At 40.3% G+C, this 24,674-nt stretch overlaps 1 protein-coding gene across 4 annotated transcripts; it reads left to right on the forward strand.

Moving 5' to 3' along the window:
* Nucleotides 1-89: 89 nt before the first annotated feature.
* On the forward strand, nt 90-24,233 carry ppp2r3b (protein phosphatase 2, regulatory subunit B'', beta). Of its 4 annotated transcripts, XM_037789430.1 has the most exons (15): nt 90-278; nt 1,600-1,990; nt 13,989-14,174; nt 14,551-14,654; nt 15,305-15,407; nt 16,764-16,838; nt 16,984-17,070; nt 17,643-17,799; nt 18,444-18,492; nt 18,612-18,701; nt 18,799-18,974; nt 20,604-20,722; nt 20,808-20,914; nt 22,339-22,380; nt 23,041-23,178. In XM_037789430.1, the coding sequence occupies exons 2-14, from the start codon at nt 1,637-1,639 to the stop codon at nt 22,355-22,357; spliced, it is 1,626 nt and encodes a 541-aa protein (XP_037645358.1). In that variant the 5' UTR covers nt 90-278; nt 1,600-1,636; the 3' UTR covers nt 22,358-22,380; nt 23,041-23,178. The 4 variants fall into 4 exon arrangements, with proteins under 4 accessions (XP_037645358.1, XP_037645357.1, XP_037645359.1 ...); XM_037789429.1 differs by lacking the exon at nt 22,339-22,380 and having other exon boundaries at nt 23,041-24,233; XM_037789431.1 differs by lacking the exon at nt 23,041-23,178 and having other exon boundaries at nt 22,271-22,386.
* Nucleotides 24,234-24,674: the final 441 nt, after the last annotated feature.

The following is a 24,674-nucleotide window of genomic DNA, read 5'->3' on the forward strand; positions in this document are numbered from 1 at the left end:
GCGGTGAGAGAACATCATCTTCCTGGAGGAGAAACCGTTGGGGGTGGGATGAACTCTCACCCTGTTGAAGAAGATCTCGCGTTAACTCGTTGTGGTTACCAGGGGAACGAGAGCCTGAGATGTAGCGCTCTGGTTTAGCCCATCAAAATGACCACCGGAGATACACACAGCGGTACTTTTGTACGTCGCAGGTAAACAGACACGCGTGCAACAGCTTCGCTTACGTTAAGGAAGTAACGTGGAGTCGTATCAACGCGTTACCGTGCATCCTCTCCAAGGTTGGTACCTTAGTTAGCCTGCTAACGTTAGCTCGCTAAAGCTATCGTAGCTAACACACTGTTGTTGCCTGCTGCTCTTAGTATTAGCTAATACCAATTAACACTGTCGACTTCTCTCTCCTGAGTAGTCTGGCAGCTTTACGTGACGTTAGATCAGTGAATACTGGTTTTAAGCAGCTGTATTTCCTACTATTGAGTTAAAATAGCTACCGGGGTCAGTGTGGGTTCACGTTTACTGTTGCCTGTGGGCTAACTAAGGCATTGATGGGTCGCGCTCAAATTCAATAATGTTAGTGAGTGTGTGTACTCAAAGGACGGCTGACACCAAGCTACTGCAAGTGTTATTGTGTGTATCAGTCACTGTATTTATAATAACTTAGGCAAGGCAAGGCAGCTTTATTTGTAGAGCACATTTCAGCAACAGGGCAATTCAAAGTGATTTATATAAACATTCAAAAACATTGTGACAAAGAACATTAAGACAATGTCTCCCTGATTTGTGTGCCTTAGGGTGTTGTCTGTTTTATTTATTTATTTTTATTATTGTTTTGTTTGTTTGTTTTTGTTTTTTTTCCTTTAACTACTTATGTTCTTTGTATTTGCTTGTCTCCATTTTTGTTTGCCCTTAGTTCCTAGTATTGTCTGTTTTTGTTGATATATATCAAAAATGAGACATGATACACACCCCACAGAAGTCTGTATCACTGACATGCACATGCTTCCTAATAAAAATATTTGAAACAAAAGAACATTAAGACATAATTAAAACAGTTATAAAAACATTAAAGATTAGAAAATAAAAACAAGCTAAAAATAAAAGCTAGGATAGAAGCTAAAATAGAGTAATAACACACAAGAGTAAAAGCTCTGGTGCAGTATAAGATCATTATCTGGTTTAATAAAAGGCAGTAGCAAACAGGAAAAGTTTAAGCTTTGATTTAAAAGAACTCAGAGTTGGAGCGGTCCTGCAGGTTTCTGGGAGCTTGTTCCAGATATTTGGTGCATAAAAACTGAACGCTGCTTCTGCAAGTTTAGTTCTGATTCTGGGGACACTAAGCAGACCTGATCCAGATGACCTGAGAGGTCTGGATGGTTCATAACATAGCAGAAGATCATAAATGTATTTTGGCCCCAAACCATTTAGTGCTTTGTAAACCAGCAGGAGTATTTTGAAATCTATTCTCTGAGAGACAGAGAGCCAACTTAGTCAGCTCCTCGGTTATACAGTGTATATTGCCGTATTCAATGGGGTTGTGTGCTGGAAATACAGAACCAGAGTGTGTGTGCTGTGATGTTAATGTTATTCTTATTTCTTACACAGGTACGTTTGTCAGAGCCAATAATTAATATCCTGCAAAATGCCGTCACCACAAGTCCTCCAGCCAGTCCTTAAGATGAAAGTGGACGAGCTATTTCTCAACTGGTTGAGTGATACTGCAACCCAATCACTACTCAAAGATTATCTTGACCTAATCAAAAGTGGACAACACATTGACATGAGCAGTGGGGATATCCAGGACAAAATGTTGTTGACCTTCAATGAGAACAACAATGTGGCATCCCAAAGGAACCTGGCAGAGAAGAAGCCCGTTCCCCTCGGTACTCCCTCCAGCCCTCCGTCTGCCAGTACACTACCCTCAGGCAGTAGCAGCAATACCAGAGTGACCGGACCCAATGGCAGAGTACTACGGAGGTCTGTCAGCACAAAAAAGGCAAGTTATCGACTGAAAGAGTAAATTAGAAGATTGAACAACATTACAAATGTTGTCATCAGATTTCTGTAAACATGCAGCACATCATCATAATTCAAACTTCTAATACAAACTGCTATGAAAGAATTTTACAGGTTTAAACAAGATTTAGATGTTCTTATGAGATTATACCACAGGGCTTTCATAAAAGGTTGCTGTGTTAACATAAAAAAAGAAGGTGTGTCTTGCAGTTTGAGCCTTCTTCCTGGAGCCACCTAAGGTAACCGTGACTTAAGGGTGTGTTGCCAAATATCAGTGTCAATAAGCTCTGTCTGTTTGGCAACAGGTATTAGCAGTAAAATCTGAGGTGCAGGCAGAGATGGGGGATATATCATTATTTTGCAATGTACGTTGAATATAATTAAAACCCAAATTCATCTCCCTCACATAGATTCAAATGGTTATATTGTGTTTTAGTAGACTGTACCCTCAATTACCAGTTTATTCTGTACACCTGAACAATTGGATGCATTCCAATACATTAGCCTGGAATGAATTCCATGTTTATTAAGCTAAGTTAATAACCGTCTTATCAACACGTATGTTAATTTGCTTGTTAACTTCTCTTAGACCAAGAATATGAGGACTTGTTACAGAAAGGAGTTGTCTGATTCTTTTGAGGTTGAGTTTCTTGAAAACATTTCACTAACCATAATGGAGCTGCAACGATTAATCGATTAATTGTCAACTATTAAAATAGTCGCCACTATTTTGATAATCGATTAATCAGTTTGAGTAATTTTTAAGGGTGAAAAAAGTGAAAGTTCTATGGTTCTAGCTTCTTAAATGTGAATATTTTCTGGTTATACTCCTCTATGACAGTAAACTAAATATCTTTGAGTTGTGGACAAAACAAGACATTTGAGGACTTCTTCTTGGGCTTCGGGAAAATGTTCACCATTTTCTAACATTTACAGACCAAACACACTAATCGATTAATCAAGAAAATAATCAACAGATTAATCAACAATGAAAATAATTGTTAGTTGCAGCCCTGAACTATAAAATCTATACCTACATTATATACGCACAAGGTTGCAAAAAATCCTTGCCAATAGATCTTAAGTATAAAAACCACCAGTCTCAATACTACTACTGTTACTACTCCTACTACTAGGCTGTATTCCATTTAGCTGCTCCTTTTTCAGGATCCTGGTATTGTGTCACGCTGTCATGGCTTACCAGTATATGTGAATAAAATGGAGCCCACATTAATGTTATGAGTAACACCTGTGCCTTTTCTATTATGACAGGCCAAAATGTCTGCTGTGAAAATAGCCTAACTGTTGTTTAAGATTATGCGTCCGTGGGTTTGCTAACAAGTGCACCTGCAGTATAGCCAAAATGTTAGAAACAGTTTCATGTTTGACATTATCTTAATGAGCAACCACAGGCTAGTTCAGAGTCAACCAGGCACAGGTGAGCCCAGTCAGCATGTGATGAGGTTAAAGGGGAAACGTCACTGAAATAAAGCCCTTTATGGGGGAATTTCATGGCTCTCTCTCCTTGATTCTGGTTACCTCACATCCATTGTCTAAATGTCCATAGTCTCCAGCCCTCGCCACTTTGGTCACCTGAACACAAAAGTTGCACCTCATTAGACATAGCATAAATATCCAATTGTAAATGGAGTTACTAAGTTTATGGTTTATATTTGTCTTAGTTTGTAGCATCTTTCATGTTGGTAACAACAACAATTGCTGTCTGCTGCAGTGTCTTTCTTCAACACTAACGCCCCCTCAAAGTTGGACATTTTTCAAATCCTACACTCAGGGGCTTTAATCAGTTTATTTAATCCATCCTGACGTTTACAGATTTCAATTTCTAGTTTCTCAAACTTGGCTCTAATGTATCCTCTGGGGTCTTCATTTTCCCAGGCTGGCCACAAGAGGCTGCTGAGTAGCCTACATGATCAAAGGCATTGAGGGGCTGTCCTCTCTGCACTATCATAGTGGAGCCTCCATGTCTGTAGGCATATGTAGTGATTATTAGTCAAATACTTTCCAAATGTTCAGGCCTCGCCCAGGAATTAGTGTGGTATGAGAGGTGGGAGTGTCTGAACCTAGCCTATCCCTGGCACTCTGGTTACTCCTCTCAGCCCGTGTGTTGCAGATCTTATTATGTCTCGAGGTAAATAGGATTTTTGCTTTGGGATGCTTTGATTATATAAAAAAATTTAAAGCAGTTAAAAGGCTCACAATGTTTTGTATGTCTGTTCAAGGACTCTGTCAAGATGAGAAGTTGTGAACATAGCGAGTGTGGTGACAGCCAGACAACTGGAGGCACGTGCTCTTAAAGACTCCGCCTTCTGCATGCTGTTGACATGCTAAAGACAGGCATGAGGAGGCATTCAAGTGGTCACTGGTGAGACATCTGTTCTCTCTAGACCCAATGTTAGATATAGTGGAAAGTGGCAGCGAGTACAGCTCCAAATCTTGAACAGTATCGGGTGCATGGTAGTGGCAAGGACGGAAGAAACAAAGCACCGGCACTCACAGATAAAGGAGTTTTTTTGGTTATTGTGGGCAAAAAATGAACGTGTTTCAGCTAGAAGCCATCAGCAGCATCACGTTTTTTGCCCACAATACACAAAAAAATACCCTTTCTCTGTGAGTAAGTGCCGGTGCTGGGTTTCTTCAGATCCAATGTTAGACTCAGAGCAAGGCAATTGTGTCTTGAAGATGATGGGGTTTTTTTTATTATTATTGTGTAATGCATGGGTTTACAAGTCACCACAAATCAATATAAACCAGATCCACAACACATTTTCAAGCACTATTACATCCAAGAGTCCAAAAATAAAGAATACCAGTTCGCATAACTCACATAATCAGATTTTCAGAGCTTCATGACCACAGCAGATTTCATAGATTTCTCATAAAGCATATCATTTTAACCAACTAGAAAAATGGAAGTAAAGACAGATTTAAAATGTCCATCATGCTTAATTTTCTATTCCTTACAGACAAATTTAGCTAATTAAAATGCATCAAAATTACACATCCATTACAGTTTTTGATCTTCTGTACACCAGGGTATCATGGGTGTAGGTGAAGATACAATAGTCTTACCAAGGCCTTTTTGTGACCCGATGAGAAATGATTCATCGCTAAAACAGCCTGAACACAGAAGGAAGAGGATGTAAAAGATGAAAAGCATTGCAGCAGTGTGCTGGTCTCCTTTGTGTGTTTCAGATTTTAGTGTTTCTCACAAGAGTGATCAGTTGGCTTTGAATCTTTACCAAGAGTTTTCCTACTTGTCTATTTAATGTGAGCCCTTATGGAGGAGCAGTAAGAAGTTTGACAGATGGATTTGAACTTTTTGATATTCACATCCACGTTTCTTTCCGCCCAGTGACCTTTTGCCCCTAATGCCTCCCTCTCACCTCAGATTAATAAAAAGCAACTGCTGGACAGTTTGGGTATTCTACTGTGATGTGTCATTGCATGTGGCCACACTGTGTCACTCAATATTAAAGGGATTGTGAGGTTGTATAAAGCAATACTTCTATTTTAAGACAACAAAATGAATTCCTGCATACAGATGCATTCTTCAGAGGATTACTCAAAAATTCAATCTATGTCACGCTGATGCAGCCTAGAACAGCTGGTCTGACTTTGACATCAGACACCGATATAGATAGCCTTGGTTCCCTTGTGTTGGCATTAGATACCCAGAACTCTGCCAGTGAGATGAGGTGTGGCAGCACATTCATCCTCTCTGTAAATTGCTCTGAAACAACTTCTATTAGATACTGCTCATTGTCAGAATATGTGGTCATAGATTATTTATTTACACTATGTACAGTAAATATCAGCTTCCTGTAAAGGCTTGGCTTTCGGTTCTGTTGGGTAGCGCAACACCTAAACCTTCCTCTGTGTTATGAACGCAATAGGTCCCACACAGAGACACACAGTAGTTTTAGTGATATAGATCAGTAGAGATAAATTTGCTTTGAGGGTTTGCTTTTTCTTCTGTTTTCAGCGTCTGCATTTAGGATCACAGGTTATTTCGCAAGATGTATTTTTATAACTTGCTTGGTTTGGCTCAGCAACATTGAAGCTATTTGAAGCAGGGGTCTGGGGTCACGTTATCAGTTGCCTGACCTGTCAGAGAACCAGGTGTTAAACTGTTTCCCACAAAACCTTTTATTCTGGAGTCTTGGTAACTTCTGAGTATAAAGTGTACGATTGCAAACTCTGGGTTTCAGCTAGGACTCAGTCGATCTAGGCCTTAGGCTGTGTGAGATAGCACAAAGAAATATGACGTGTCTGTCCACCTTTGCATTTTCCGAATATTTCTGGAGCACAATGGCACCTAGTACGCTAATCCAGTTTTGTTTGTTTTTTTAACTTTCTGAAAGGTCATCTAATACTTTAGAAATTAATTTCCTTACCTGGTTGTCATCAGTCTCAATTGACCTGTTGTTTGTGTAGTTTCATTCCATGATAGACTATTAATTTAATTAAGTAAATATGTGTAAACTCTAAATACAAATATCTTATCTGGGCATGCTAAGTATACAGCCACATAATTTGGACTCTCACTGTAGTGAATACCCTGGAAACATAAATAACAAAAAAACATTGAAAGTTTATAGCGGTTAGGTGTTAGAAACAGCTTTAGAGACCAAGTGAATTTTACCTATTCTTTTATTGCATTTCCCATATTTTATAAAAAGAAAAAAACAACAAAATTATATACAGATATATATATATAGATATAGATATGTATATGTTTTGTTTTGTTTTTTTATAAAATATGGGAAATTCAATAAAAGCATAGGTAAAATTCACTTGGCCTCTGAAGCTGTTTCTAACACCTAACCGCTATAAACTTTCAATGTTTACATAGTAGGTTAGTTACTGTAATGCTGTTGTGCCGTTGAGTAAGTGAGGGGGGCCCTATGTACTGTCACTTCTTATCTGCATCTTCTTTCTTTAGTGTTCTGACCCTTTGCTTCACTTCTGGTGCCATGTAGATGACATCGATTTTCCAGCAAACCCCTTTGATAACTGTCAGACTCTGCTTTTGCTTTATTAGTCTTATGCAAGCCAGCTGATCTGCTCACATCATGTTGTACTTGTTGGCCTTCCCTGAGCCCACCATGTTGTCACTCAGTCAGGCCTATTTTTGGCCCACGTTCACATGTATCCCAAATCCCTGTCTCAGACATCCGATTGTGGTTGATTGGGCTGGAGCTTTCTGGATTTCACAGCAGCATCGGCTCTGTACCCGCGCTGTGAACCAGTTGTGGCCCTACCCCACTGTCATGGGATGGCTTTAGTCACCTGTGTGTGGATGTGCTGTGCTACATGTAACCGGTTCAATCATGTTAGTAATACAGATACTGAAGCCAGCTGAACATTGTATGTGTGGTACATTGTGTATGCTTGTATTGACAGTTTGGGAAAGCCCTCTGGGGATTTTTGATCGGTTTGCCCCACCCTTCTGTAATATTTCTCTCCACTGTTGTTGCCTGTCTGCCCTACATGTTGTCTCTTGAATATCAGTTTTAAAACAACAGTGTTAAAAAAAACTAAAACACTAACTCCAGACTGTGTGTTTCATAATCGCATGTGTTATGTAATGAAATGAACATGACTGAACACATGTTTCCGTACAAATCAGATTTAACAGTGAGTTTACAGATTAGACATATTGTGGGGTCAGTCTGAGTTCTCGTGTTTTTCTGTTTTTCACAGTGACCCATTAGATGTGGACATAGTACTTTAGCAGCCTGTGGGATTGGTAGTTTGTTACCTTGGAGGGGGTTGTTGTTTGGACAACCTGCCTGAAATGGCCCCAAGATGATTTGGTTAGTGACGAGCTCGTCCATTCTGGTTATTTAAAACGCTTCATACAATCCTGTAGGAACTAGCTTATGTTCAGAACCTAATGTGTTTTTTTTGGTCTGTGTTGTTTCCTCAGTCAACACTGCTGTTCACACCATGTATGCCATGATTTTAAAACACCAACGGGGGTTTTTGCCTCATGTATAAAACCAACACATCATTATCCCCGCCGTGTTGTGAAACCTGTTTGTCAAACACACTTCTTTTTTGTTTGCTCAAACACAAGATCGCAAAGAGCCGTATTCCACGCGAGTTGACAGTTTCATGTGATCTACCGGGATGTATTTCGGCCTTGGTGCTTTCCTTTCCATATTTGGTTTGAATTGATGAGCGTGAACAAAAGGCAGCCAGTGTGAAAAAGCCATCATACAAACAGCTTATCAAGCATGTGCAGTGTCCTGTGTGAACGATAACAGGAACTGGGTTTGAGCAGAAACCAGTGGGAAGCTGTGCACTTTGTGATCCTGTCATCTAAAAATAATGTAGGCGTGCTTTCACTTTCTGTGTAAAATAACAATAACATTGACGAAAATATAGGTTTATTTACGTAGTCTACGGATGTGGACATCTCTGTACCATTTCTGTTTAATTAACAATTACATCAGCAGGCGTATGCTGTACAGGTAGGTGTTGGGCTTTCCCTGTGTACAGTCAGTGCAGTGAAGGCAACCCCAGAGCTGTTAGATCAGCATATTTGCGGAGAATTGATGTAATTGCCATCACTCCAGGACCGCAGCAACCGGAAGTGGATGTTTGTTTGAGGACTAAAGATACACCCTTGTTTTCCAGATCTAGTTTCTTGGATTGCCCAAACTGTGCTCACTGGGGCTTTTAATAGGCGCAGACTGGTTCGGTCATCATTCTTTGAATTTGACATGCCCCCTCCCCTCCGCCCCCCCCCTCCCCCATCTATTGCCCATCAACTATAATAAGACGTGGAATGGCTGTCAGCCCAAGCTCGCAAGGGGATGGCAAAACAAAGACCACCATTAGATAAGATGCAGAATAGTTGAAAACATCTATGTCTTATAGTTGTGTAGTTATCATCTAGTGATTTGACCTACCCTCCTGTTATCTATTATTAAGTAGCCATACCATGGTTTTGTTCTTTATTTGTCAATGCCTCATTAAGTTCATTTTGTCTGCCTTGTGATTTATACATTCGGGCAGATTTAGTGACAGATGTAGGCAGATTTAGCAGAAGTATCATGTGGCTTTCATTATATTCCATCACTTCAGGGGTTTTATTTTGAATTTTCCCCATTAGTGTCTGTATGTACTGTCCAAAGGAATGGGGGGTCCCGTTTGCAGGCCCTCAAAGCACAAGCAAAGTTTCTCTGAAGTATTTGGTTGTGTGGGAGCTTTTCAGAAAGGAAGCCAGTGAACACGAGCCGTGTCATCGTGGCATTGAGGTGCATCCTTCAATTGGCTTCTGAGGCTGCTGCAAGCTGCAACAACAGGTCTGTCTCTTTACATAACCCTCCACGAGCACGGAGGAATGCAAACTGGAAAGGGCAGATCCATTGCACACACCCCTCCCATCCCACACATACACTAAGTGACTCCCACACGCAAACACCCTGCTGCTTCTTATCTCCCCACCGGCTTTGAGGCAAGGGCTCCCTGACCCTGTACGTGTGTACGTGTGTACGTGTGTACGTGTGTACGTGTGTACGTGTGTGCGTATGTGCATGTTATGTGGAGACTGGGACAGAGCAGCGGGCAGAGCTGAGATTGTGCGACCAGATCTGGAATGGGAGAGAGAGTCACAGTAGCAGCTGCTCCCTTGCATTAAGAGGCTCTCACTCTGACAGAGGACAATCACAGGGACGCAGAGGACTTCCACTACTGCCACTGCGTTTTGCTCACAGTGCCCACTGGTACTGAGTGATTTGTACTGTTGAGAGGATACCGCTGGATTGAGTGTTGCGTTTGTGTATATGTCTCCCCCATCCTGTCTGGAGCGAGGATGAGGATGAGGGAGCTGTCTCTGCGTCAGGACCCTGACTTGAGGAAGGAGTTGGCTCTGCTGGCACGCGGCTGTGACTTTGTTCTGCCCTCTCGGTTCAAGAAGAGGCTCAGAGCCTTCCAACAAGGACAGGCAGGTGTTTGTATGAGTGTACCCTCTACCACAAAGGCTTTTCTGGCCTGTCAGCCAGTGGGCAAGTCTATTAATGTGGACTGGTATTTGTGGGCTTCATGTCTTGGTATTCAGATTGCATTAGTACAAATCTTCTGTATTACCACTGTTTGATTACAGTAACTGTATCTGTTCTTCACTGTCACCAGTTATTCTTTATAAAGTGGAACTATAGGTGTTGTTGGAGCCAGTTGCACCTCAGACAAGTGAGGACAAATGAGTTACCTCCCTTTCTCTAGGCAGCTTGCGTCAAATAGCTTCCGCACACTACTATGCCATATGAAATGGGAATGTTGGGCAATCATATCCACTTTTTGTGGGTTGTTTGGGGGCAGTGTATTCTTCATTTGAACAGAGATATAGAGATGTGAGCCATGGTTATTGGATGATGTTTCATCTCGTGTGGTATGTTGTGCTCAGCCACTTTACTGTCCTCCTTCAGACCACATCATTGTGAATGTGCAAAATGTCACAGGGCTTATGGGTTGTGCTCAAGAGCTCCGCTAGCGGTTAGCATGAAGCGAGAGAGAGAGAGAGAGAGAGAGAGAGAGAGAGAGAGAGAGAGAGGGGACAGTGCTGGGCAGGGCAACAGGAGATGTTTATGTCCTTTTATAGCCATGGCTGACACCAACACACAGGACAGAGAAGAGCTGAGGACCAGCAGCATTTATCATTTATCAGGTTGAAATGAGCAGATTACCACTGACGGAATACAACAAAACAATTTCATTCAATGTTGACACACATATCATGTAGAAATGGATATAGACAGATTAAGCTCCATATCATTTTAAGGTGTTTATGATATGTAGGCTTTGTCAAATCTAGCCAGAGTTGAACGTGTTGGACCGAAAAACAACAACAACTTAGTATTTTTATCTCTTAGCCTGTGTGGGTCTCTTTATGTGATTATTAAAGGCCATAGAGACTGATCTAGTTAGCAGCACATTCTTGAGTCATGTAAATAGTCATTGGTATGGGATGACGACCGAGACTGAAGCATGCTCTGCTCAAGCTGTTTTTAGTAAGTGGCTAATATGTGCAACATAACACGTTTTGATCCTAATGCATTCTGGCTTTTTATGTGAACAGCTTCACTGATTCATGTCTACAGCGAGGTCCTCAGCAAGACACCAAGTGGAGGTTTTATCAATGAATATGATCTCCTCACAGTATGTTAGCTGTGCTCAGTTGGTGTAGTAAATCATACTGGTTTGGAATCAAGTTTATCGTTGCATAAAGACGTGGGCCCAGTGTTGCATTATGTCATTGTTATTAGACTTAAAAGGCTACGCTGGTTTCCATATAGAGCCCTAATAGCATATGCTGCAAAGCTATTATTTTGGCTCTTAGGCAGAAGAAGTTAAAAGGACACGCACAGAGATGTTTTCCAAGCTCTGACGTATTGGCAGGTTTTAAAGGATTTTAAATCAAGCTCAACTTTATATCCTGTAATGACTCAAAGCTAAAAGACCAGGGTCTGAAATTAGCACGCGCCAAATGCGGGTAAATTGTTGGTAGTGACGGGTAAAATCGTCAGGCCATCCGTCACTTTAGCAGGCAGAGAAAACGCTAGGGATGGGAATAGAGAATCGGTTCCAGTTGAGAAACGGTCCCTAGTAGTCCGATTCCTTGGCATCTCAGGCCTCCGTGGCTATTGATTTCTCTGTATTGATGCTTTCTGACAGTCATGTGTTCACAATGAGAGAAAAAAAGTGCTCAAAAGTATGGCGACACTACTACTAAACCTGAGGGGCGCACCCTATTTTTTCCCTGATAAAGCTACACTGTCAACAACAAATCCGTGTTGAAATCGGCAGGAGGAGAGTTAGTAATGTTACCTGTTAGCAGCCGGTGGGCAGCACAGTCCTGATTGGCTAAGTAACGAGGCTACTAACGTTAGCAAAGGTTCCATTGAATTACATTATGGTGCGTTCAAGTTCTGTTCAGTAAGGAGTATTGGGCGAAGGTAAATTCTAACTTTATCATGATGTGTTCAAATGTAATCTCGTAAAATGTAGTTTTTGGTGAGAAACTAATAAATCCAGTTGTTTGAAGGAGATGTCCTCACAGCAATAGAGATGGAATTATGACGTGTTTAAATTCCTAACACTAACATTAGCTCTAAGCAGCTTATAATAAATAATTAAAACTACTGATGCTAAGATTTTTTTTAATCAAGGCAAATACTTAAATAGAAATACAATCATTTATTTTCCAGTCATTTGAATTGTGTTTTTTATGCAAATAACCACTATAGATGACAATAACAAAGTACAGTACAGTACTTTGTACAGTACCCTCCCACCCCCGGAAGCTATGGTGTAATTCAAACACTGGAATTTACCAGTCATATATTGTTTTTTTGTGTAAAATATATCAAACATTGAATGACATCAGATCTAAAATGTTATTCCTTCATTTAGCACATAGATTTCAAAAGTGGCAGATAAAATGACTGAATTGCAGACAAAAAAATATTTGGCAGTATCTTGCAGGCAGTGAAAATAGTTAATTTCAGACCCTATGACATACCCTAAACCCATACTGTACCTCTGCAGTTTAAACCTAACACACACACATCACATTCCAGCCCTGCTTCTATCTCCAGGGCTGTCACTGACAACTACTGTCCACTACTTGCCTGTAATCAGAAAAAGGTGGCTCGCTCAGTCTTTCTTTTAAGGATCACATATTTATGCATCATGACATTGCAGTCGTCTAGTCCTTTATTGGGGTTATCTATTAAAGAAAATCTTCACATCTTTCACTAGCACAGGTGTTAATTATAATTACTTAATTGTAATTAATAACATGTGCCAATAAGTATGCCAGTATTTAATTGAGGTGTGTCAGTTCTGAGGTCATAGTATTGTGTATGCTGAATCACAATCATGGCCAACTGGGACACTTGAATGTTTCATCAGTAATGTTATTTATACTTTTTAATTATACAGTATGTTATCAAAATGTCTGCTGTGAATTTATTGATAAATAAATTGATCATTGATTAAATGCCGCCATGAAGATAATCTTGTACTCATTTAAGATCAGTATTTTTTTAGAATATAATTTCCAAATATATTAACGTGGATCATAACATGAAGAGGTTGACCTACATCTAAGCGTTCTGTGTATTCCTCACCTAATGACTGGAAATATTGGTCTGCTTGAACCATAAAGATAAAAACAAACTGTTAATAGCATCTGTAAACATGCGTAACTCAAATTATGTGGTGGTCTTGTGTTACCATATCTCATGTTGTGTAGAGATACCATTTTGTTTACAGTTAGATCATAGATTATACTGTTAAAGACCAAAATATACTTCTTATTTAAACAATATTGTGATGGCACAGATGTGATGATAATTTTCCAGTAATGACTAAATCTCATTTCCCAGTAACACCAAAACAAAAGACACTTTAGACCAATTGGTTGTCTCAACTTAGATGGGTCATCCCTTGTTAATGTATGTTCAAATGCTTGTGTTTATCAAATAAAAATGGACTACATCTGTCTGTAGATTTATGAATTATGTCCTCAGCCTTATCTAGTTTATAGCTTGTTCTGTATAGCCCTTTAAATTCCTGACTCTTTTAGACATAATTTGATAAACAGATGATAATTACAAGTTACAAACATCGCAAGGTCAATCTAGGTTTTCAGCAACACATATAAATGTCACTTGACACATATTAATTTAAATCTATTACAGAGTGACAATCTATTAAAGTGGAAAGTGTATTACTGGGTTACAGATAAGTGGATAATAACTATAACTACTAGCTGCGTAGTCACATCTCTTCCCTGATGAGCCTCGGGGCATTTGAGAGGTGTGCTAGCAATGTAGAATGTGTGTCACGTCTAGCCTTAGCACACGCTGGAATGCTTGAGCTGTGAGGTGTTAGCCTCTGCTAGCAGCATCAGTGGCTAATAATTTGTTTGTGTTTGTTTGTCTCAGGCCCAGGTGAGGACTGAGGAGCCCGTCACCACAGCGCTGAGTGAAAGCATTCCAAAGTTTTACTTCCCACAGGGCCGACCTCAAGCCAACATCAACATCGACAGCCTCATTTCCAAAATTGAGCAAATATTTTCCCAATTCCCAAATGAAAGGGCCACCATTGAGGACATGGGGCAGGTCGCCAAGGTGAGAATGTGATTTGTAGCATAGAGGTTCAGCTGCCACCCAGCAAATTATTTTCCTTAGTTGCCATTTAGCTCCTGACTTTACGAATGTTTGCTGATTTTAAACCTCTTCGGAAAATATTATCTCCGTCTCCCTGAGGAATGTGAGCAATGGCCCGAGGGGAACCTGAGTGAAGAGAGAAATGACAGCTATGTTTCCTCTGGGTCTTTCAAGTGATGCAACGTCTGCTCGTCAACCCAACAGTGTCATTTTGCAGTTCTTCTCTGCGTTAAAGATCACATGTGTATCTAGGAAGTGCAAGTTGTTTTTCACCATCTCTCTTCTCTATATCCACGCCACACACTGCCTCAACTCTTCTGCTTACTTGTCTCCCTAGGCCTGTGAGTGTCCTCTCTACTGGAAAATGCCATTGTTCTGCTCGGCTGGAGGCGACAGGACCGGCTTCGTGTCTGTTCACAAGTTCGTGGCGATGTGGAGAAAGTAAGACAATGGCTCTTCTTATTCTCACTGGTGTACTCACAGCCAAATGGCTCGTACAATCTCCTTTGAACAATGATGACCGCTCGCTGAGATTACAGACGCTGCATGCAGCTCTCTCCTATCATGACATTTTCCTTTTTCATTTTCTAAACAGAAATCATCGATCACAAAGGCCTCACAAATGCTCACGAGAGAATAGTTGCCGGGCATATACAGTATTTGAATGAAAACATCTATTCAGTGTCTTTCTGCGCAAAATTGAAAGGAATACCACAGGGCTTTTGTAATGGCGACATAGCTGTGCGCTGAATGCTGTTGTATGCAATAGGCATGCTCTTGTATTAATGCGCGAGCCTCAAGAGAACTGGATAGACCTGGCCTTTGACTTGAGCTCATGACTGAGCCATTCTTAGATGAGAGGCCACAACAGACGCTTGCATTATTTCCCCGTCGCTACCATAACACTCAGCGCTTATAATCACCAGGCAGCGATTCAGAATCCTAATTTCAGAATGTATTATATCTGCACTTTCACTTTTGAGGGGAACAATTTCAAACTCTTGAAAGCATGATAAAAAAGAATAGAGAGAACATAAGAGCGAAAGAGGGAGTAAACCTTGCAACCATCTGTTCTCTCTTTTCTTCTCCAGAACTCTGCAGACCTGTCACGACGACGCTTCTAAATTTGTGCACCTCTTGGCCAAGCCTGGCTGTAATTACCTGGAACAAGACGACTTTATTCCATTCCTGCAGGTACTGGCTGCAGCACACCCAGGGAGAGGGCTGGACTTGGCAATGCGGGGTCGGCAAAATTGCATTGGCTTTGGGTGGTGCAAACTGGACTTAATATTAGGACTGCCCTGCTGAAGCAGTGCTTTTTCATGTGGCGGAGGACTAATTACGTGACGTTTACTGTAAGACAGCAATATAGCGGTGGGAAGTATACTGAAAGGACGTTCCATCGGCGCAGGACAGAGATGGAGATGTAATACACACATTATGGCGCCAAAATAATCCCAGAAATCATGGAGGCAGATTTATCAAATTGTTTCATGTATCGTCTAATAAGACTGTTTGGTCAGTCTTACCATGTGGACCTGCTGTGCTGGCTGTTTGTATTCTCATTCCCCCTGACAAGCTGTTGGTGCTCCACCCCCCCACCCACCCGCACCCCCACGTGATTCATTTTCATGCTGGCAGGAGCGGCTGGGCTGTACTGAACACCCGTTAGCATACCAGCAGAGATGCCTTGTGGCACACGCCGTTTAATTTGTATGGTCCCGCTCAGCGAATCGCCTTTGACTGTTTTGATGAATGAAAGGCGGATTGCAGTGGAGTAGATTTGACTGTCCCCGCCTGTTTCCTGTGCCCTGTGATTTATGTGTTTCTCTATGATTTAATTTCTCACACTAAGAGTCAAAGAGGCACGACGGCTGCCCTGAAATAAGGCCTTTTAATTTCATTGCCGCCTTCGCATTTATGTCAACAATTCCTTCCCCCAGCAGAAAGGGAAGGGGGTAGAATAAAGAAACGACACGGGGGAGTTTCATGGCAGGAATATAGCTCCAGTTCATTTGAAATGCAGCACACCCCCTGTGACTTTATGGCATGAGGAAGGAGAGAAGGTTAAGAGCAGTCGCTAGCAAACATCTTTTCTTTGGCCTTCCCACCGCTTGGCTGTCAAATCAGAAAGACTTAAGCTCATCCCGAAACCGGTCGAGCCAGTGTTTTCTGACTTCAAAGAAACATTTGAATTTGATCGCCTCTCCCAACAAGGCCTGGAGCCTTTTCTGTACATAGCACAATTTATAAAGCATATGGCATGACAGAGTGATGTAGATAGACGCTGACAACTTTGAACGTTTGAATAAGCGTGCATTTAAATGCCTACTCCAAAAAAAGAAAGACACATGTGGTTCGCCATTTGACTCGTCTCTGAGAGCAACTGCAGAATTTGACTGAACTTATATATTTGTTATTGTTGAAGGCACAGCATGTCATTGAGTTGTTCTTTTGCATTGGTGCTTGTTTGTTTTGAGAGGTTTGTTATGGAAATGAGGCAGACGAGCAGTAGAGACGAAGTGAGCCGACTTTACTTTATCTTTCCAGGATGTGGTGAACACACACGCAGGCCTGGCCTTTCTAAAGGAGGCACCGGACTTTCACTCACGATACATCACCACGGTATGCTACCACAACACAAGGAACGGCACATTGTTACTGCAAAATTGCAAGTAGTGCCACATTAAAATGGTACTGCATTGATTAAGTCCAGCTGATGCATTAGTTGGCTATATTGTATATGATGACACTGTTGACTGTTTTTCAGGTGATTCAGAGGATATTCTACAATGCGAACCGTTCATGGACTGGAAAAATAACATTTACGGAGCTCAGGAAAAGTAACTTTCTTCAGGTATATGACTACAATTACAAATACTTTTTTCTTTCTCAGGTACTAAAATCTATTTTATGTGACTGTCGGTCCTTTAAACATCTAAAAATATTGAATGTTTTAAATATACCAGACTTTTAAAGTCCTCAAAATGTAATATGTGAGGTCTTTAATACAAACATTTATCTTCAGTTGCACATTCACAGGTATTAATAGAAATCTTAATGCTTAATCTTTATATACATACACTTGATTTTTTTTTTTTTTTTTACAGTAATGACCTTCCCTTTTTCCCTAAAAATAATAATAATGTAATGTTTAATAAAGGAAAATTCCATTTTATACCAACTTGGGTATATTATTTTATTTTGTATTTTTGTAGTTTGACCATCATTAGCCAAATTTATTTGTACTATTATTTATTTTTAAACCACTTTATTTCGAGGGTACCCATAATGTTGGTATGACTCGTTATTGCACTGGAAAACTGTTTGCAACAGTCATTTTGGCTAATACTAACAGTATATTAATCATAAATATTACAAAATTTTACGCTGAAATTATGTCCTTAATTTTTTTTTCTTCTGTCCCAGAATTTGGCATTGCTAGAGCAGGAAGAGGACGTGAACCAGCTGACAGAGTTCTTCTCCTACGAACATTTCTATGTTATCTACTGCAAGTTCTGGGAGCTGGACACAGACCATGACCTCTACATAGACCAGAAGGACCTGGCACAGCACAATGACCAAGGTGCACACAAGCACACCTCACTTTTTCTTCAAGAAAACACACCAGACTAGAATTAGTTGTATTTGGATAAACTGTATATCTCATAATCACACACACAGTTCAAACAGCAAAAGAACAAGTGCTGATACCTTGTCAGAACACAACTTTCCTTTAACCTTGCTGGCATTTGTTGGCACAGTCAGTAAGCTGCAATTACATGTAACAATAAAAAACATTTGTAAATGTTATTTGGTGCTGCTCACACACAAACACATACTCAGGAAGAAAAAAAAGACTTGTCTTTGACGCTTCTTTCCCACACACTCTACGCCACATGTTCTTGGTTGATGGTCTATGAGTGAGTGAGGGAGGGGAAATGAGACACAAGATCAATAAGAGAGCAGCATATATACTCTGCTCGAATGACGCCATGTCTGGAACAATTTCTACCACTATATGGTCAAAATGATGACCGGAGGATTTATTGCATTGTCAAGATAAAAAAAAGAAAAGAAACTAGCCTAGTCTGGATTTACAGTCTGCGAGAATGGATTACATGTGTTGTGAATAAGTTGTACATTAACTGAGCTGTTGTATGAGAGAAAAACCTTTTATTTCCAACAGTCTGGACTATAAGTTATCTCTTTGCTGTATTTTTTTTCCAGCCATTTCCCATAAGATGATTGAGAGACTATTCTCAGGAACAGTAACAAGGTAAGTGAAGAATGTAATAGAGTTTAAAGGATGCGTATCATAAGCAGTGAGCAGTTCATTTTTTCAGAACAAAGACACATTTCAGGTTTCAGTAGTAACCGTGTGGTTTATTCCATCAGAGACAGAAAGGTGTACAAGGAGGGGCGGCTGAGTTACGCTGATTTTGTCTGGTTCCTCATCTCTGAGGAGGACAAGAAGACTGACACCAGGTATGTAAACTCACAGCCACACTCATTCTGTTTCTTTAAAGCCTTTATTGTCTTTTCTCACACGCGCATCTGCTCGCTGCTCTTTACCCGAGTCCAGTATAGAGTACTGGTTCCGCTGTATGGACCTGGATGGGGACGGGGTGCTCAGCATGTACGAGCTGGAGTACTTCTACGAGGATCAGTGCCAAAAGCTGGAGACCATGGCTATTGAGCCCCTTCCCTTCGAGGACTGCCTCTGCCAAATGCTTGACCTTGTCAAGCCTGAGGTCGAAGGTCAGACCCGTTTTACATTTATGCACTCTCTCAGAAGTTCACACACACCAGAAAGTCTAACTGCTTACATTTTTTTTAACAGTGACGGTCACAAACGTACACATTTTTCAGGGCGGGTCATTGATCATTAGCTGAGGGAACAGTTATAGATGACTGATCTGGACTGACTGATGCCAGCTGTTGGTGTCATCCACACTGTCAACAAATTCCCTCCAGCACTTAGCTTTACCGCCATGCCATTTAGAAGACACTAGTCCATGGCGAGGGTATGCATGTTTAGTATTGATAGCCACAGCAAGAATGTGACCCTTAGTCAACCTGGTGGTATGCTGTACTAGTGGAGCTGTGTAATAGAACATGTAATATGAGATGTAACAACTTCTTATTTGAGGTTCACGTTTCCCTGAATAGTTACTCCTCCTCCCGACAGCACAACTTTTACAATTTTAAGAGATTAAAAGTCTGTTAAAATGTCACATTAAATGTGATATTCTTTAGGAGATCTCTGGTCTGTGGTAAAGGCATATGAGCTTGAAGGCTAGCCATAGATAGAGATGTTACACTTGGTGACAGCATAGTATGCAGATCAGATGAGTCTGGTGGATTTTTCATTAACAACTCAGAGAAAGTCTAAAATGCCACTGTCGAGGAATGTAGAACTTTATTCTCTCATCAACCAAAAGTCTCTTTTCTGCTCTTTCAAAAGCAGAAACTAGGACTTGTGAGTGCTACAAAGATATAAAAAAACCACATCACTTCATTTCAGGCATCACATAACAAGTTATGTGTTGGGTTTAGAGTTGATTTTAAGATTTTGTACATCACTTTGAAAGCACATTTATGTCTTATGGTAAGGCAAATCAGACATCTTAAACGTAGTATGAGCTAGCGGCAGCCTCCAAACATCAGGCTGGGCTCCCTCTCTGGAAGTTCCATTTGAAGGCTTAAAACTGAAGGTGATTGGGCCTTTGCCGTCAGTACCCCCGAGCTTTATAAGCAGCTGCATGAGAAGGTTACACTGGCAAAATCTGCCTTTCACTTTATCCAGATTTGACACACATTTTCAGCAATAGATTTTTTCGGATACGCGATCAATCATTTTATATCATCGATCCAGTAAAAATCCAAACATTTGCTGGTTTCAAATCTTAAAAATGTGCTGCCTTTCTGTTGTGTTCTGTTCTCTTTATAAATAGAACATCTTTGGTTTTTCAACCAAAATAATCTGAGAACTTGACAGTGGACTCTGATAACTTGTTACAGGCATTTGTTTTTACATGTGAGGGACTAGATGAGTCAGTTAATTGATACAAATGATTGACAGGTTAATAAATAATAAAAGCAAAAATTAGTTGCAGTTATAGTTTGAAATATTGTGGCCCAGCTGTTTTGTAGTTTGATTAGTAGACAAAAGATCACATCCATAACCCCTGGCACTCTACAAGATGAAGTAGGGTGACTGTCAGTGCAGAAAACTCCACATTTACTGAGTCAGCTAAGTCTTTTGAAAGCTAGATTAGATGGCAAATCAGGCTAAAATCCTTGTAGTGAGTCCTCCTAAATAGTTTTATAATACACATGCCATAAATCACCTGTCACTGTCTAACGTGCCTGTTTCATCCCGTCCAGGTAAGATTACTCTGCGGGACCTTAAAAGGTGCAAGTTGTCCCACATCTTCTTCGACACTTTCTTCAACATCGAGAAGTACCTGGACCACGAGCAAAAGGACCCATTCTCTGTTATAAGGGTAAGCTTAAACTCTGATAGGAGAGAGAGCATCACAACTTGTTTTCCTGTCGGAGTGAATCACGTAACTTTGTCCTGTTTTTAAGGAGATGGAGACAGACGGCCAGGAGGTCTCAGACTGGGAGAAATATGCTGCAGAGGAGTACGACATCCTAGTGGCTGAGGAGGCCGCCAACGATCAGTGCAACGACGTGTAAGTCTGACTTTAATCATTAGTCTGTTAGATGTGGCTGCGGTAACAATCCTGGACCCGAATTTATCAAACTGTAATTTTGGTCTTAAGTAAAAAGCCTTCACTTTGACTTTTATTCACAATCTTAAAAAAAAGCTATTTATTATATGTCTCTTACGACTTTAAATTATTCTTGAATTAAAAAACAATTACAAGACTCTCTTAAAAGAGCTTGATGACTGCAGTAATGAAACTTTCCGATTTACCTCGTCAGCAGGATTTCTTTTCTGCTTCAGTTAGTTTTCTTTTTGTATACATTTTTCAGCCAATTTCCTATAATTTCATCCCTATTTGTATACTATAAATATATTAGATTGTTATTAATTTCACATGTTAATTGCGACTGGTGATAAAAAAAGATTTCATGCAAATAAAATGAACTTTTTTGAAGAATACAATCACATACTGTATGTTTTTGCAGTATAACATATCATTGAGTAACATGTGAGGATTTATTTAAAGAATGAACTATAGAGTGGTGCAGGAATGAATAGGTTTTTATTTAGATGCCTGAAATAAGGTCTGTGGTTAAGACGAGCCTAAGAGATTTTAACACTTTGTTCCACGAAATAAAATACATCAATAAATATCCCACTTGTGAATTTTGAAGCCTTTATGTGTCTTTAAAAAGGCGGTTTCCGTCTTTACAGCCGTGATGTAGTTTGTTTATAGCCTAACATTAGCTTTTTACTTCTGGTGATTACATTCACCCTTCAAAAATCATAAAAGTGGTGTTCATTTGTGAAGATTATCTTGCTGAACAAAACGTGTAGATATCAAAAACGTGTGTTCGCCACAGAGCTTATTTTCTGCAATAATCCAATATCCAATGGAAAAATCCCATTGGCTTATTGTCGAGGGAACCAGGGCAATGCTAACTTCCTGCTTCCCAAAAATACATCCTCCCTGGAGCATTCTATATGGCAGATGTAGACTAAATCCTTGTCTCTGATTGGCTATTCCCGCTTGAGGCCTACATGTGATTAATCATGTGATCACTTCGAGTTGCTTTTAAAGGTTATTCCTATACTTTTTCAGTAAGGAGTTTGTTGCTTGATTATTGCGTCTTTTTTTACTCCTAAATTGGCTCTATGCAGCATTTTCCTTTTTAGAAGTTTGATAAATACAGGCCAACATACTTATTGTGTTAGCTATTGTAATCTGTAACCACCAATAATGTGTGGTTATCAAATGCGGAAACATAAATAGACATGTGATGGCAGGAAAAGCACAGTTAACATTTTGAAGAGAGTCTATTGTGCAGTCAGACGGTGATGGTTTAGTACAGAGTTCATGTATGTACTGTATGTCCAGCAGAAAGCCCCTCAGAGAGTGAGTCAGTGATAGATGAGGCTGTTGACAGGTATGTTGTGTGGCGGTTTTAGGAACACCACCGACTTCTAAAGACAGGCCGCTAACCAGAGCAGGTAAGACACTCAGGGTATCAACAGGGACTTCAGTGTTCTCCTCCTCCTCCTCTTCCTTCTCTCTTGAATCTAGTCCTAAACCCACTCCTAGCTTCTACCATCACCCCACCAATCTGAGCATACTGTTGACAGCAGATGGAGTTGTTTTGTCAGACAGCACAGTATCACATGTATCTGGCCATGTCTTAAAGAGCTGGGAGTCTGTTTTTGAACCAGAGAGCTTCTGTTTTTATCCTTCCTCTTCTAAGAAAAGAAAGCTCTAATCCCGCACCATCTCTGTCCATGCCTTTATGTGCTGCTCCTTTGTCCTCTCCAGTTGAAAATCTCATGGATGTTTAAGGTGTTTTGGGAACTACACTTATTTGCTTTCTTGCCACTAGTTAGTAGAAAAGATCAACACCACTCTCATACACGTGATTAAAATTAAGCCACCTGTCTACCCGTTTCCAGTCTTTGTGCTAAGATAAGCTAGGCTAGCTAAACGAAGCGAAGCGGCTGCAGGTGGTTTCATTGTTGTATTGAGCTTCTCTAACTCTCAGCAAGAAAGCAAATAAGCGTATTTTCCAAACTATTTCTTTAACATGTTTTTTTTCCTGTAGCACATTGACTGTGTCTGGATGACCGTATCACTGACCTCCTCCTCCGTGTCTGTCTGTTTAGGTATGATAATCCTTTGAGCCCTTTAGGGCAGCACATCTCCAGTGAGCTGGGTCTGACAAAGAGACACTTCTTTGAGATCCCCAGTCCACACTGCAACCTGGACCTGGATGAATATGAATATGAAGATGACTTTGAATGACCCTAGATCCTGAAGCGTTTTTCTCACAGGCCTGCTGAGCGCTGTGCGCTCCCAGAAAACCGAGCTCAAACCAGCAGTGTTAGTGGATGAATCGCATCAAGCCAGAGATTCGCAGGTTCAGACACGGTTCCCAGTAAACAAGGACACACTTCAATAAACAGGGAGTGAACGCAGAGGCACCGGTGGGGTCAGATGTGCTGGAGAAATGGACACAGTATCACACATTTGGCTAACAGGAAACGTGGAGGGGTCTGAGCAGGAAGTGGTTCTTCACAGTACTGTTCTTTACCAGATGGTTTTCATATTTTCACCTGTCACACTTAAAGAAGTCACCACAGCTGACTTCACGATGTCACGAGCAGCACGTTCAGACCCCTGCTCCACCCCCACATGTTAACACAGGAAGAAGTTGTGTTTGTGCACGTAATGCTTTGTCTAAATAATGTTTTGGGGCGAGTGTTACTTCATCTGAACATCAGTACTGCGTAATCACATTCACATCAACTAAATCACATCTTCACACACTGGATCTCCCTGGATTGTTGGACAGAAACGGATTCAGGTTTTGAACTAATTATCATCTGAAGTCATTGGCTAATGTTACATTCCAGTGATCATAACGGAACGTTTTTCTATAAGACTGTAAATTCATTAATGGTTGTTTGTTGAAATGTGAAGTTACTGTAGATGCCAAACAAGCCACCGTTGAGCCTGCTGCACACACACACACACACACACACAAGCACACTGTTGAGACTGCCAAACACACACTTTATGTTGTACAGGTCTGTACTCATTATGACATAGATATATTGTATGTGTGAGATGGGTTTATTATTAAATTATTAGAAATGGATTTATAAATAATTGTAAATATTTATTTGGTGCTTGCTGTGTTGTAAATGATTTGGGAAAGTGTTTTAGACAAATTCTTTTTTTCTATGTTATCAAGTGCTTCATTTGAATGTACTTTGACAGAACAAAAGGAACCAATTTTAAAATGTTTTGCTTTTCTTTAAATTAATAATAAAGCCTTGGATAATGGAAGAGTAAAGGAAACGGACTATGTTTTTTTTAATTTAATCCATCTGGTAAAAGCTGGTTTGGATATGTTCACTTTAGACGTCTGTCAGTTGAAGGACACAATGATATTTATCTGTCTCCATACAGCTGTCGCCGCTGTATGCAAACATAAATGCAGATGTTAAAATGCAGTGAAATACTTTAAAAGGTTATCCCTTCATGGGTATTAAGTGGAACAAGATGTAAAGACTTTCATAGAAATGAACATGTTCAAAATATATATATTAACAGCTTGGCAAAATGTACTTGTTAGGAATATTTAATTTAAATTAATTTACAGCAATACATAAGTAGTTTTTGGCAAACTTTAACTCAAGCATTTCCTATAAGGAGCAATAATAAAGTGGCAGGCAGGACAATAAAGCAAAATTCTTAATGGACTCCAGAAGACAAATCTTGGACCCGAGCGTGA

Source organism: Sebastes umbrosus, chromosome 13 (assembly GCF_015220745.1).
Source record: "Sebastes umbrosus isolate fSebUmb1 chromosome 13, fSebUmb1.pri, whole genome shotgun sequence".
NCBI lineage: Eukaryota > Metazoa > Chordata > Actinopteri > Perciformes > Sebastidae > Sebastes > Sebastes umbrosus.

Coding starts and splice junctions, on each gene's coding strand:
- ppp2r3b (XM_037789429.1), top strand. CDS start 1,637: ATGCCGTCACCACAAGTCCTCCAGCCAGTCCTTAAGATGAAAGTGGAC. Junction 20,723..20,807: donor ACCCATTCTCTGTTATAAGG/GTAAGCTTAAAC, acceptor CCTGTTTTTAAG/GAGATGGAGACAGACGGCCA. Junction 20,915..23,040: donor AACGATCAGTGCAACGACGT/GTAAGTCTGACT, acceptor CTGTCTGTTTAG/GTATGATAATCCTTTGAGCC.